The 15,524-nt window shown below is 43.5% G+C and overlaps 2 protein-coding genes across 4 annotated transcripts in view; both read left to right on the forward strand.

The window, feature by feature from the left end:
- The window catches only part of LOC143765034 (uncharacterized), a 67,591-nt gene that overhangs the window by 14,236 nt on the left and 37,831 nt on the right, over nucleotides 1-15,524 (forward strand). The window lies entirely within an intron of this gene.
- On the forward strand, nucleotides 5,690-9,359 carry LOC143765041 (uncharacterized). Of its 3 annotated transcripts, XM_077251306.1 has the most exons (3): nucleotides 5,690-6,601; nucleotides 6,803-6,886; nucleotides 7,358-9,359. In XM_077251306.1, exons 1-3 carry the CDS (start codon nucleotides 6,458-6,460, stop codon nucleotides 7,994-7,996), a joined length of 867 nt encoding a protein of 288 aa, XP_077107421.1. In that variant the 5' UTR covers nucleotides 5,690-6,457; the 3' UTR covers nucleotides 7,997-9,359. The 3 variants fall into 3 exon arrangements, with proteins under 3 accessions (XP_077107421.1, XP_077107420.1, XP_077107419.1); XM_077251305.1 differs by having other exon boundaries at nucleotides 5,690-6,886; XM_077251304.1 differs by having other exon boundaries at nucleotides 6,803-9,359.

Consider the following 15,524-nt stretch of genomic DNA (forward strand, 5'->3'; position numbering starts at 1 on the left):
ATTCCACAGACCATTTTGCATATGAGCTCTTTGTAGTCATCATTGATTGGGCATGCTGCAAGCATTAGTTTGACATTTTGGTGAATGGTACACACACAAACGGAATGTGTTCCAGCAGATCCAACGGTTACTCACCACTTTGGCCGAAGCTCTCAAAACTTGGAAAATCCAATTTCAGGGCCATTCCGATCCCGATAGGCAACAAACATTTCCCTCATATTGCTCAGTAATAGTCGCTTTTGCATCTGCTTTTTTTTTCTCCTGCTATTCGCACTGATACATAGTCTTTTTTACCAGGGCACATTCGACTGAATTCATCATCCTCAAAAAAATGCCTGCACATTTTTCTTCACTTCCTCAGAAACTTTCTTGCCACACTTGATTCTAGGTAAGACTAAGATCCCATGTTCACATTTAAGCTTTCGAGCTTGTTTGACCATTCGTTCAGAGACACCGAATTCGTCTGATATAGCCTTAATGGACCAACTTTTAGGTGCCAATGTAAAGATTTGGACCTTTTTAGACAGCAATGGGCCGACAATACAGCTTCTCTGAACCGATTATGTTGCAAATTCAGCAACAATTCCAGACCACTTAGACTGAACATTATGGCTTGGGAACTAACAAAAGATACCCAATATTAGGCTTGGGATCCTAGGCAAAGACACCCACCCTCAGGCTTCGGAACCTGCAATAAAGAGACCGCCCGAGGCTCGCCTTGCACGGCTATCGGCCATGGCTCCTAGGCGATGGGGCTGCCAATTCTCGAAAGACAGCAGCATTATTACAATTCTTAATAGGATTATAATACCAATTCTTAGGGAATTGGTTGTGGTATAACCACCATGGACCAACGCAAGGGTTTGTATAGTGCAGTTACCATTCATTGCGTATTAATAAATAACACCATGTTCAGTGGCATTTTTCATTTCTTAAGCTGAGAGACTCCAAAAAAAAACCAATGATCCTTGTAGAGAAAAATGTGCTCTTTCTAATGATATCAGAATTAATATATTTTAGGGGTACCCTTTTTGAGAAATTTGACCTAAAAATAGGTAAAATTCGTTTTTTTTAAGTTTTTCATTATATGTGGGTGTGAATATTTCCACAAATACATATGCTTTGACCGTGATATTGCAGCAATGCAAAGTCATGTAGATGTTTGATGTACAGGGCAAAGCACCAGTTACTATTGGTTTTTGGTCTTGAGTTATATATGGACAAAGTTTGGCATAAATTTTATGCGACGCGTTTTTCAAGCTACTTTGACACAAAATTGCGGCCGAAATATTGTTTTGTCATAGCCGGTAATAATTTTATCGTGTTTAGCAGCAAAAGTTGAGCTAGTATGCCAAATTTCAGCATCATAGCCAGTATAGAACTCTAATGGCTATGTGCCAAAGTTTGCAAAATCCTCTTAGCTGAAGCGGCAGGCTTGGTGGAACCTCCAGTGAAAGGTCAACAGTGCCCAATGTATTTGAGATCTGGCCCTAAAAATTTACAGAACCTCTTTTCAAACATACATGTACATCCTTATAAATTTTCAGCAAAATCGGAGAAGGTCGAGTGGGGACCACTGGTCCACTTGCCATGGAATGACTCAGTTATGATAGCCAAGATTGTCTAAATTCATAGTAGTCTCACATTAGAAGCAGTAGTGAATGATGAGATATGCAGCCTGAAAGTCAAAAGTTCAAAACATTGTTAACTTTTTGCGTGTCCATATACGTGGAGACACTGAGACTGCTATATATATACATCATATGTGTATAGAAAATGCAGAGTGAGCTGTAAACCTCACATAGGAGACACTGAGACTGTTGTACATGCAACATACAGGAGACATCGCTTGCTTACTCTGCCCACAAAGTACATCCTGGTACTGACCAGGATGTAGTATTTCATTGCACGCACCACAGAGCAAGAAGAAATTGAAGGCCAGCAAAACGCAGCTGCTGGCCCAAGCACTGGAGTCCCCGGGAATCTGCTCGAGGGCCAGAGAGAAGGCATGGGGTTCCCCACCCCTTGTGTAGACTAAAGCCCCCGTCTCACATAGCGAGATCGCTAGCGAGATCGCTGCTGAGTCACTAGTTTTGTGACGCAACAGCGACCTCCATAGCGATCTCGCTATGTGTGACACGTACCAGCGATCAGGCCCCTGCTGCGAGATCGCTGGTCGTGTCGGAATGGCCTGGACCTTTTTTTGGTCGTTGAGGCCCCGCTGACATCGCTGAATCGGTGTGTGTGACACCGATCCAGCGATGTCTTCACTGGTAACCAGGGTAAACATCGGGTTACTAAGCGCAGGGCCGCGCTTAGTAACCCGATGTTTACCCTGGTTACCAGCGTAAATGTAAAAAAAAACAAACAGTACATACTCGCCTTCTGATGTCCGTCAGGTCCCTTGCCGTCTGCTTCCTGCTCTCACTGACTCCCGGCCGGAAAGTGAGAAGTGAGAGCACAGCAGTGACGTCACCGCTGCACTCTGCTCTCGCTGTACGGCGGCTCAGTCAGAGCAGGAAGCAGACGGCAAGGGACCTGGACACCGAAAGGCGAGTATGTACTGTTTGTTTTTTTTGGTAACCAGGGTAAACATCGGGTTACTAAGCGCGGCCCTGCGCTTAGTAACCCGATGTTTACCCTGGTTACCCGGGTGCTGCAGGGGGACTTCGGCATCGTTGAAGACAGTTTCAACGATGCCGAAGTCGTTCCCCTGATCGTTGGTCGCTGGAGAGAGCTGTCTGTGTGACAGCTCCCCAGCGACCACACAGCGACTTACCAACGATCACGGCCAGGTCATATCGCTGGTCGTGATCGTTGGTAAATCGCTATGTGAGACGGGGCCTTTAGGCCACCCGGACATTACCTGTGAGCTCCTCTTTCAAGAGCCAGTCCGTGAACTTCCTTTTTATTTTAATGTTTATCCTCTTCATATGTAGAGATTTTGTGGGTTTTTTTGTTTTTGTTTTGTTTTTTTCTTTGTTTTTTTTTTCTTTTTCAAGTTTTGAAAGCTGTCAGGTTGGAGAAAAAAGTATATATCTTTTCTTTGCAGAGGATCCTGTAGCATTGCTCGGCAGTATGTATATATTCCTCAAAGTAGCTTGCAGAATCTTTCTGTTTGCAAGGAAAAGAGTTTGCGGATTGGGATCTGAACATTGTTCTTAGTCCACTGATTCATTGTCCTTTTGAGCATTTTTTTTTTATTATTGTCTTTTAAAAAAAACCCTACACCCTGGAGTTTTCTTGGTAATCGCCTTGTCTGGAAAAATGGGTGACAGGCAAGCCATTTCTGTCTGCCTGCCTCATAATAAAATCGTTCAGGGTAAAGTAGTTATTACTCCAAACTGCGTCTTCAAGTCTAAAGTTGCTTTCATTAAATGTTTACATATTGCCGCTGCTGGAGCTATCGGCAGCTAATTGGTGGGGGTGCCGGGTATGGGACCCCTACCGATCCGATATTGACGATCTGTCTGAAGGATAAGATATCCATATTGTGTGACCAGAGAATCCCTGTAAAATGTCCTCTGTTCTTGGGCCAGCACCTTTAACCCCTTTCTGACATCGGGCGTAATACGCTGATGTTGGACAACCCTCCCTTTGATGTGAGCTCCGGCGCTGAGCCCACATCTTTCCCTGTTTAAAACAGCTGACATGTTCCGCTAACAGCCGCGGGAGGAATCGTGATCCTACCGCGGTTGTTAATCCGTTAAATTCATTTCACACGCGTTTCCGGCAAGCATGCCGGAAATCCTGCCCAACGGTGATCCCCGTCACGTGATCACAGGTCACCAATGGGTTGGCATAACAACCAGAAGTCTCAAGCAGACCTCTATGGTTGTCACTGCTAGACTGCTATGAGCACCCCCCGGTGGTCAGCGCTCTTAGCAAGTCGCCAATTCTGCTACATACAGGCGATCTGATCATCGCCTGTATGTAGCAGAGCCGATCGGGTTATGGCAGCTTCTAGTCTCCCATGGAGACTATTGAAGCATGCCAAAAGTAAACAAAAAAAATGTTTTTAAAAACATAAGTTCAAGCCACCCTTCTTCGCCCCATTCAAATTAATACAATAAAAAATCAAATATACACATATTTGGTATCACCGCGTTCAGAATCGCTCAGATCTATCAATATATAAAAAAAATTAACCTTTTACCCTTCGCCACGACAGCACCCCACATGAGAGAGAGGGATCCGCCCATAGGAACAGGAAACCTACAGAATAAAAGGAGGCGGTCCCCTCTCCTCCTCAGTTTAGGTTTCCTGTTTCTATGGGGAACCCGAAGTACCTACAGTCAAGGATTCCTGGGGCCATGCACCCGCCTGCGTCGGTCTCCGTGGGAACGGCAGGGGCTGCGGTACCAGAGGCAGCGTCGGGGGAGCCACTGTTTGCAGCCTCCCCCCTCGTCTGATCGTCGCCATGGTCCGGGTTCGGTGCCGCTGGTCCGCCCGGCTCCATGAGGACGCGCGCGCTCAGCGGCCGGCTTCTTATCCAGCAGCCGCCGCATGGTAAGGAGGAGCGGCGCGTCTAACCCGGAAGTCGCTGGAGCACTTCCGGGTTGGGTCCGGGGAGGCAGGAGATTCGGCGCCTGATTTAAAAGTGCGGCACTAGCGTCGGCCGGTGTGTGTAAGTATGGCTTCACCGGCCGATGTAGCGCACTTGCCTGCAACAGAGCGGTCTCCCAGTAAGGAGACAAGCGCCAGGAGCAGCACTAAAAGTGGAGATCGATCCCAGGTTAAGCGATCTGCCACCAAACAGAAGGATGTTTCTTCAGAGAATCCGCCTCCAGAACCGGTACCTGTCAGCTTCACTGGGTGAGTTTTTAAAAGAGTCTCTTCCCATATGCTGATATATGTTCCTCCTGTATCCCCTTCCTCTAGACTAAGAAAAGGACACATAAATCCAAACATAAAGAATGTGCCTTATGCTTACAACCCCTCCCGGACTCATACACAAAGAGATTATGTGCAGAGTGCATCATATTGACCTTACGGGAAGAAAACGTAATGACTCCGTCTGACGTTAGAGCCATAATACGTGAAGAGATGCAGGGTTTGGCGCATACAAGTAGCACCAGTACCCGTCAGCCTAGCAGGTCCCGATCTCCAGTAAGCTCGGAGTCAGAGGTAGTACAAAAATCCTCTGATGAAGAGGAGTCCCAGCCGAGTTCATCGGAATATGAAGGAGGCCTTTGTCTACCAAATAGTAGTGTAGACAGTTTAATTAAAGCCGTCAGGAGCACGATGGGGTGCCCAGATGAGAAGGGAAAGAAGTCAGCGCAGGACATCATGTTTGCGGGGTTAGGACAAAGAAAACGAAGGTCCTTCCCCGCCATACCCACAATTAAGGAGCTGGTTAAAAAAGAGTGGGAGAAACAACACACGAGAGGATTCTTACCATCCTCTGCTAAAAGACGCTACCCCTTCAGTGATGAAGAACTTAGTTCCTGGCAAAAGATACCAAAGGTTGATGCGGCAGTGGCTTCAACTTCTAAACAGTCGGTCTTGCCTGTGGAGGACTCAGGGACTTTAACTGATCCGTTAGACCGAAAGGCAGAAGCCTTACTTAAGAGGTCATGGGAGGCTAATACGGGGGTATTCAGACCAGCCATCTCTAGCACCTGCACGGCAAGGTCACTGCTAGTATGGACAGAGCAGCTGGAGGAACAAATTAGAGGTGGAGCTTCGAGAAATAAAATTCTGTCGAAAATCCCTCTAATGAAAGATGCAGTAGCGTTTCTAGCAGATGCGTCGGTGGATTCGCTACGCCTAACAGCCAGGTCAGCCGGCCTAGTAAACACAGCCCGGCGAGCACTCTGGTTGAAAAATTGGAAAGGGGACGCACAGGCCAAAGCAAAACTTTGTGCGATTCCCTGCCAGGGTGAGTTCCTATTTGGGAAAACTCTGGACGAGCTCTTAAATAAGGCAGGAGAGCGGAAGAAAGGCTTCCCTAACCAGTACCTTCCCTCTTACAGGAGAGCTTTCAGGAGACGCCCCTTTACCAGAAACAAACCTACTGAACAAAGGGAGCGCTGGGAGACAAAGGATCCAAAACAAAGAGGTGCTCTGTTTTCGGGATCCTATAACCAAAAACGTAACAAGTACCGTTAATTATGAAGTAGGCGGTAGATTGAAATATTTCTTTTCTAAATGGAAGCTGATAACATCTAGTCTTTGGATTCTGGACATTGTTGAAAACGGATTAAAATTAGAATTTGATAGAATCCCTTGGGATTCTTTTATTGTAACATCTCCGAGAGGTCAGCAACAACAAGAAGCTCTAGAATCAGAGATCCTGTCGCTTCTATCTAAAAAAGTATTGATAAAGGTTCCACGAGATCAAGAAGGGAAGGGGTTCTATTCCCCTTTATTTTTGATCAATAAGCCAGATGGTTCATTTCGAACCATCATAAACCTCAAAAAACTAAATTCCTTTTTGCGTAACCACACTTTCAAAATGGAATCCATTAGTTCTACCATCAAGCTTTTGTTCCCTAGGTGTGTCATGGCCGGGATAGACCTAAAAGATGCTTACTATCACCTTCCCATACATGCCGAACACCAGCAGTATCTAAGAGTAGCGGTCATCCTGGAGGGACAGGTTCGTCACTTTCAATATGTAGCAATGCCATTTGGGCTTTCTATGGCCCCCCGCATCTTTACAAAAGTGATGTTAGAAGTGATGGCTCATCTACGCCAACGGGACACTTTAATAATACCATACCTGGATGACTTTTTAGTGATAGGCAATTCTGTGGCTCAATGTAAATTGCGGTTGTCTAACACAATCTCATCCCTGCAGGACTTGGGTTGGATTATCAACTTCGAAAAGTCCAGATTGAAGCCAGACACTACTCAAATGTTTCTAGGGATCCAGCTGGACTCCGTAAGTCAAAAGAGCTTCCTCCCACATTCAAAGAGAATGACTATACAGTCAAAAGTGTCAGAAGCAATAAGAAACCCCTACATGACACTGAGAAAGGCTATGTCCTTATTAGGGTCATTGTCCTCATGTATCCCGGCTGTACCATGGGCTCAATTCCATACCCGCCAATTACAGTACGAAGTACTGTCAGCCCAGGGACGGAAAGGACACCTAGAGAGTAAACTAACTCTCTCTAGAGATGTCGTAGAATCTCTATCCTGGTGGCTAGATATGGGACACCTTTCAGGAGGCGTACCTTGGATAGTAGATCCATCCAAAATAATTACTACCGACGCCAGCCCTACGGGATGGGGTGCACATATGGAAAATGATGTAGTCCAGGATACCTGGAATCAGGCAGAATCATCATGTTCTTCAAATTGGAAAGAATTAACAGCAGTAGGGAAAGCCTTAAATTATTTTCTTCCACAGATTCAAGGAGCAGATGTAAGAGTTTTCTCAGACAACTCCACCACAGTGGCCTATGTAAACCGTCAGGGCGGTACACGGTCAGGAAGTCTGATGACCATCGCAGGGGAGATCTTCCAGTTTGCAGAGATTCATCTGGCATCTCTAACAGCCCTACACATCAGAGGAGTAGAGAATACCAAAGCGGACTACCTCAGTCGAAACAGGCTGCGCCAGGGAGAATGGTCCTTAAACAGAACCGTGTTCCGACTAATAACAAAAGCATGGGGAATGCCTCAGATAGATCTATTTGCCACAAGAGGCAACAGACAGGTAGAAAGATTCGCTTCCCTGAACTCCTTGGATCATCCAGACATACTGGACTCCCTACACCATCCTTGGAACTTCAAACTGGCTTACGCCTTTCCTCCAATGTCTCTAGTTCCGCTAGTGATCAGGAAGATCAGGAGGGAACGGGCAAGGGTGATCCTCATCGCACCCTTCTGGCCAAAGAGGCCGTGGTTCTCCTGCCTCCAGAGCATGTGTCTATGCGAGCCATGGATTCTTCCATTGGACAGGGAACTACTGTTCCAGGGGCCGTTTTTCCACCCGCAAGTGAAAGGGCTTCACTTGACGGCGTGGAACTTGAGCGGCAGTTACTAAGCTCAAGGGGTTTTTCAGAACAACTAGTGAAAACCCTGCTACTAAGTAGGAAAAGATCTACCACCCTGATATATAGCAGGGTATGGAAAAAATTCTTAAACTTTCATACAATACCGTTCACTAAACACGTTCCGATAACACCTATTCTAGAGTTCCTACAAAAAGGTAGAGAATTAGGACTATCAGTGAACACCTTAAGAGTCCAGATATCAGCGTTAGGAGCCCTATATGGATATAATATAGCCGCTGATAGATGGGTCTCCAGATTCATTAAATCTTGTGAACGAAGTAACCCGGTACATATTCCCCGTCTACCTCCGTGGGATTTAAATCTAGTGCTAGAGGCCTTAACCAGCTCCCCATTTGAGCCTCTAGATTCTATACCTCTAAATGTCCTCACATATAAAGTAGCCCTCTTGGTAGCCCTGACCTCAGCCAGACGTGTTAGCGACATCCAGGCCCTATCAGTAGACCCACCCTTCTTACTGATATTCCATGATCGGATAGTCCTAAAACCAGACCCCTCATACCTCCCTAAGGTAGCATCCACCTACCACAGGTCACAGGAAATATTTCTCCCTTCCTTCTTTGATTCTCCTGTAACCCCTGAACAACATAAGTTCCACACCTTAGATGTCAGAAGAGCCATCCTGACTTATATAGAAAGGTGTCAGACATGGAGGGAGAGTAGGGCTCTGTTTATCTCCTTTCAGGGCCACAAGAAAGGACATGGGGTCACGAGAGCTACCATATCTCGATGGATCAGAGATGCTATCTGCTTGGCCTATACATCAAAAGGCGAGATTCCTCCAGTGGGTATTAAAGCGCACTCAACACGAGCCATGGCTTCCTCCTGGGCGGAACAAGCGGATGTCCCGATCCATCTAATATGTAAGGCCGCAACTTGGTCTACACCTTCTACCTTTTACAACCATTATAGACTTGATCTATCTTCATCTTCTGATTTGACCTTTGGTAGAGCTGTGCTTAGTACAGTAATCCCACCCGAGTAATGACTCTCTGAAAGTCTCTCATGTGGGGTGCTGTCGTGGCGAAGGGTAAAAAGCCGGATTACTCACCGGTAATGCTCTTTTAATGAGTCCACGACAGCACCCATTTACAACCCTCCCTGATTATGCACAGCTCTTTCTTTAGATTCACAAATAATGGTTGTATAGAGTTTTTAAGATATTTTGCTGAATAAGAATTAATACTAAAGCTTTTGCGGTTCCCTTTTTATACTCTGTAAACTAAACTGAGGAGGAGAGGGGACCGCCTCCTTTTATTCTGTAGGTTTCCTGTTCCTATGGGCGGATCCCTCTCTCTCATGTGGGGTGCTGTCGTGGACTCATTAAAAGAGCATTACCGGTGAGTAATCCGGCTTATTTGCTAAACGGCGTAACAAGAAAAAAAGTAAAAGCGCCAGAATTACTTTTTTTTTTGTCACCGTAACATTGCATTAATAGCAGGCGATCAAAAGATTGTATTTGCGCCAAAATTGTATCATTAAAAAGTCAGTTCGGTGTGCAAAAATAATCCCTCAACCAACCCGAGATCACAAAAAATGGAGACGCTACGGGTATAAGAAAATGGTGCAATTTTTTTATATACAAACTTTGGAAATTTTTTTCACCACTTAGGTGAAAAAGAACCTAGACATGTTTGGTGTCTATGAACTCGTAATGACCTGTAGAATCATAATGGCCAGTCAGTTTTTAGCATTTAGTGAACCTAGTAAAAAGGCCAAACATTGGGATTGCACTTTTTTTGCAATTTCACCACACTTGGAATTTTTTCCCCGTGTCCCAATACACTATATGTTAGAACCAATGATGTCATTCAAAAGTACACCTCATCCCGCAACAAAACAAGCCTTTACATGGCCATATTGACTGAAAAATAACAAAGCTGTGGCTCTGGGAAGAAGGGGGCGAAAAACGAAAATGCAAAAATGAAAATCCCTCCGGTCATGAAGGGGTTAAAGCAGTTGTTCACTATTTGTACAACTCCTTGTCATACCCCAGGCTTGGCCACGATAAAATGAAAAAGATTATACTCGCCGCCCATGTCTGCACCCGCTCTCCCTGGGGCCCACATGCTGCTGTTGTGTCACGTGAGCCCGACACCCAATCGGTGCTGACGTCACCGTCTCCAGCTTCTGATGATTTGTTCAATTTTTCAATTTCTGCCCCTATTAGGTTACTTACATTTTATTCATTGCGGTTTTTGACGCTGTTTTGTTTTTTGTTTGTTATATTATAAATAAAGCTGTTTTTGAGATTTCCCGGTATTTGTCTTTAAAAATACTTTATTGATACGGTCATGTGCTGATTACATGCGCTTTTGATGCATTTCCGCAGTGGAACACTAAAAAAATGCATGTGCCATTTTTATCTGTGGATTTTCCGCATCTAATGCAAGTATTTGGGGAAAACCTGCACATACACTGTGTGCAGAATTAGGCCGGCGTCACACTAGCGAGTTTTACGGACGTATGAGCGCAGAAAATACGGATTACACACTGCCCAATGATGACACAGCTCCTATCTGCCGTATATTACGCATCCGTAATATACGGTATGTTACGGCCGTAGAAAATCGCAGCATGCTGTTTGTCAGCGTATTGCGGAAAAAATCCGCCAATGAAAGTCTATGGGGGCGAGAAAATTACGGATTACACATGGACCATGCGTGTGACTTGCGAGAAATACGCACCAGTGTTCCATAGAAAAGCCGGCAATTCAGTGCGGTGTACAGTAAAATCACACTGATAGAATAGGTAGAATAAATGTGTACACATAGAATAGGTGGAATATATATATATATATATATATATATATATATATATATATATATATATATATATATATATATATATATATATATATATATATATATATACATATATATATACATATACACATACACACATACACACATACACACATACACACATACACACATACACACATACACACATACACACACACACACACACACACACACACACACACACACACACACACACACGTATTAAGTCAGTCAGCAATAGTGCAAGTTCCACCACTTAAAAAGATGAGAGGCGTCTGTAATTTACATCATAGGTAGACTTCAACTATGGGAGACAAACTGAGACAAAAAAATCCAGAAAATCACATTGTCTGTTTTTTTATAATTTTATTTGCATATTATGGTGGAAAATAAGTATTTGGTCAGAAACAAAATTTCATCTCAATACTTTGTAATATATCCTTTGTTGGCAATGACAGAGGTCAAACGTTTTCTGTAAGTCTTCACAAGGTTGCCACACACTGTTGTTGGTATGTTGGCCCATTCCTCCATGCAGATCTCCTCTAGAGCAGTGATGTTTTTGGCTTTTCGCTTGGCAACACGGACTTTCAACTCCCTCCAAAGGTTTTCTATAGGGTTGAGATCTGGAGACTGGCTAGGCCACTCCAGGACCTTGAAATGCTTCTTACGAAGCCACTCCTTCGTTGCCCTGGCGGTGTGCTTTGGATCATTGTCATGTTGAAAGACCCAGCCACGTTTCATCTTCAATGCCCTTGCTGATGGAAGGAGGTTTGCACTCAAAATCTCACGATACATGGCCCCATTCATTCTTTCATGTACCCGGATCAGTCGTCCTGGCCCCTTTGCAGAGAAACAGCCCCAAAGCATGATGTTTCCACCACCATGCTTTACAGTAGGTATGGTGTTTGATGGATGCAACTCGGTATTCTTTTTTCTCCAAACACGACAAGTTGTTTTTCTACCAAACAGTTCCAGTTTGGTTTCATCAGACCATAGGACATTCTCCCAAAACTCCTCTGGATCATCCAAATGCTCTCTAGCAAACTTCAGACGGGCCCGGACATGTACTGGCTTAAGCAGTGGGACACGTCTGGCACTGCAGGATCTGAGTCCATGGTGGCGTAGTGTGTTACTTATGGTAGGCCTTGTTACATTGGTCCCAGCTCTCTGCAGTTCATTCACTAGGTCCCCCCGCGTGGTTCTGGGATTTTTGCTCACCGTTCTTGTGATCATTCTGACCCCACGGGGTGGGATTTTGCGTGGAGCCCCAGATCGAGGGAGATTATCAGTGGTCTTGAATGTCTTCCATTTTCTAATTATTGCTCCCACTGTTGATTTCTTCACTCCAAGCTGGTTGGCTATTGCAGATTCAGTCTTCCCAGCCTGGTGCAGGGCTACAATTTTGTTTCTGGTGTCCTTTGACAGCTCTTTGGTCTTCACCATAGTGGAGTTTGGAGTCAGACTGTTTGAGGGTGTGCACAGGTGTCTTTTTATACTGATAACAAGTTTAAACAGGTGCCATTACTACAGGTAATGAGTGGAGGAAAGAGGAGACTCTTAAAGAAGAAGTTACAGGTCTGTGAGAGCCAGAAATCTTGATTGTTTGTTTCTGACCAAATACTTATTTTCCACCATAATATGCAAATAAAATGATTAAAAAAACAGACAATGTGATTTTCTGGATTTTTTTTGTCTGTTTGTCTCCCATAGTTGAGGTCTACCTATGATGTAAATTACAGACGCCTCTCATCTTTTTAAGTGGTGGAACTTGCACTATTGCTGACTGACTAAATACTTTTTTGCCCCACTGTATGTATATGTGTGTGTATGTATATGTGTGTGTATGTACGTGTGTGTGTGTGTGTGTGTATGTATATATATATATATATATATATATATATATATATATATATATATATATATATATATATATATATATATATATATATATATATATATATAATTTTTTTAATTCAGCGCTAGCTAGCAGAAAAGCCGGTAATTCATTTGCCGGCTTTTCCTATCCCCTTCACAAACCCGACAGGTTGAATCATTTTACACCCAGGATTTCTGCTAATGCAGCTGTGCTCCTGACTGTAAAACTTGGTGAATGAATGGAATGCAGGGGAATGTACTGTAGTTACCTCGAGTCGCGGTGATGCGTCCTCTGCTGGATGAACTCATTTGAACTCGAGCGTGGGAAAATATTCTGAAAAGTTCCCAGGCTCGAGTTCATATGCGTTCATCCAGCAGGGGGCGCATCACCGCGGCTTGAGGTAACTACAGTACATTCCCCTGCACTCCATTCATTCACTAAGTTTTACAGTCAGGAGCACAGCTGCATTAGCAGAGCTCCTGGGTGTAAAATGATTTAACCCCTTCAGATGGATTTACAGCGTGGGACAAGACTGAATGACTGATGGTATGGAATATTGTTGTTTGGTTTTTTTAACTTTATTTCAGGTGACAAGGGTCTTCAGGTGGATTAAGAGTATATTAAAATATTAACACACCATGTGTCTTTATTTCTTTAAAATACTTTTTAATAATGTGTGTGTGTCTTATTAACCATTTTGTACTATTGGATTAATAATGGATAGGTGTCATAATTGACGCCTCTCCATTATTAACCTGGCTTAATGTCACCTTACAATAGCAAGGTGACATTAACCCTTCATTACCCCATAAGTGCCAGAATAGGCGCATCTTACAGATGTGTCTTTTCTGGGGTGGCTGGGGGCAGACGTTTTTAGCCAGGGGGGGTCCTATAACCATGGTCCCTCTCTAGGCTATTAATATCTGCCCTCAGTCACTGGCTTTCCCACTCTGGTGGAGAAAATTGAGCGGGAGCCCACGCCAATTTTTTTCCGGGATTTAACCCTTTAATTTAATAGCTAGAGACCCCAAATTTTACACAGACACTTGTTACATTAGTAAAGAGTAATATGTAATAAAAGAATGGATATGAGATGGTTTACTGTATGTAAACAATATCTCATATCCTGTCGGGTTTGTGAAGGAGATAGGAAAAGCCGGTAATTGAACTACCGGCTTTTCTGCTAGCTAGCGCTGCATTAAATAATAAAATATATATATATATATAATGTGTGTGTGTGTGTCCTATATGTTTTTAAGAATATTTGAGCCGATGGATCCATGATATGTCCATTTTGCAAGCCTGCGGAAAAAAAATTGCTGTACGGAAGCCATACGGATGACACACGGATAAATTTGTGCGTAAAAATCGCATCCTCTCATTGAATACGGAACAGTGTTGGGACAATTACTGCCGTAAAAAGCGGACCGTATTTTCATACGCCTAGTGTGACGCCGGCCTTATTAGGCAAGTTGTATTTTAGAGGATTATTTTTATTATTGATCAACAACTATGTTCTCAATCAACCCAAAAGACTCATAAATATCAAAGCTTAATATTTTTGGAAGTTGGAGTGTTTTTTTTTTTATAGATTTGGCCATCTTAGGAGGATATCTGTTTGTGCAGGTAACTATTACTGTGCAAAATTATTAGGCAACTTAAAGAAGTTGTCCACTACTATAAAGTTTTTTTTTTTTTTTTTAATAAATCTTGCTATTATGGGCCACTGAAAACATCTACTGTGTTTATTTTAACAATATTACCTGTTATCATGCTGTAGCAGCACATCTTCAGTGCTGGATTCAGCTCTCATGGGGTTAATCGACTACTTCCTTATTGTGCCCTAATACTACAAGTTCCATGATGCTTTGCACTGTCCTCTAAGCCCGAACTTAGCACACCCTCTCCAAAACACACCCAAACCCCTCCCTCCTCTCCCTCCTCTCTCTTCAGGCTGATGAGGAGAGGTCACATCTTGGTCACAAGCTGTAAAGCAGCACCAAGAACTGCACAACCATGGTGATCAAGCTTTGAGCTTTTTTTCTTTCTCATCTATTTCATAGTATATATAGTTTAGTATACATATGATATACTGTAAAGAGATCCTACTGCGTATATGTCTTAGATATGTAAATTACACAGTACATGTGTGGTTATATGTGTCCATCTACATACGCTTGTGTGCATGTATATATTATGTGTGTTCTTATTTTACACTATTTGTGCTCATATACAGGAGAGGCCCCAGTTTCAGAAACAATATATGGGCCATTTGCAGAAATAACAGCTCATCCTAAGTCACAATTCCACCTGCTTTCGAGGTAGAAATGGCCCCCATTGCATTTTAGCTGCACAGATTGCACCAATATGCGATCACACCTTTTATATACACACCAATATATACTTCTATGTGTATGTATGGAATAAATTATTTATTCATATACATACACTTTAATATTTTGTTGCAGTGATATATACATACATATAGAACTTTGAAGGGTTTGTCCACTATTCTAACAACCCCCTCTCAGTCTGTATGTTTACTAGATTCCAGTGCCTGCACGTTCCAATAGTGTCGGCGCGGTGTCTCGCAGCGATTGTACCTGTGGTCAATCAGTGGCCGAATCACTCTCACCACCTTCTAAGCAAACTCTTATATCTGTAGGAAGTGAGTGTTGCTGCATTTTTTTTAAGAATTACCAAATGTAAGCCACTTCTTCCTAAGGCGAAGACAGTGAAGCAGCCACTGATTGTCCACAGGGTTCACATAATGACACTGACACAAATTCTCCGTGAGAGAAACCGTGGTGACAACATTGGGAGTATTCAAATCACATCCTT

Source organism: Ranitomeya variabilis, chromosome 4 (assembly GCF_051348905.1).
Source record: "Ranitomeya variabilis isolate aRanVar5 chromosome 4, aRanVar5.hap1, whole genome shotgun sequence".
NCBI classification, from domain to species: domain Eukaryota; kingdom Metazoa; phylum Chordata; class Amphibia; order Anura; family Dendrobatidae; genus Ranitomeya; species Ranitomeya variabilis.

What these genes read in the sequence shown, in the direction of transcription:
- LOC143765041 (XM_077251304.1), top strand. Translation starts at nt 6,458, where the DNA reads ATGGAATCCATTAGTTCTACCATCAAGCTTTTGTTCCCTAGGTGTGTC. An exon ending in CGGTCATCCTGGAGGGACAG is followed by an intron (nt 6,602 to 6,802) that starts GTTCGTCACTTT and finishes TCATCCCTGCAG; the next exon opens with GACTTGGGTTGGATTATCAA.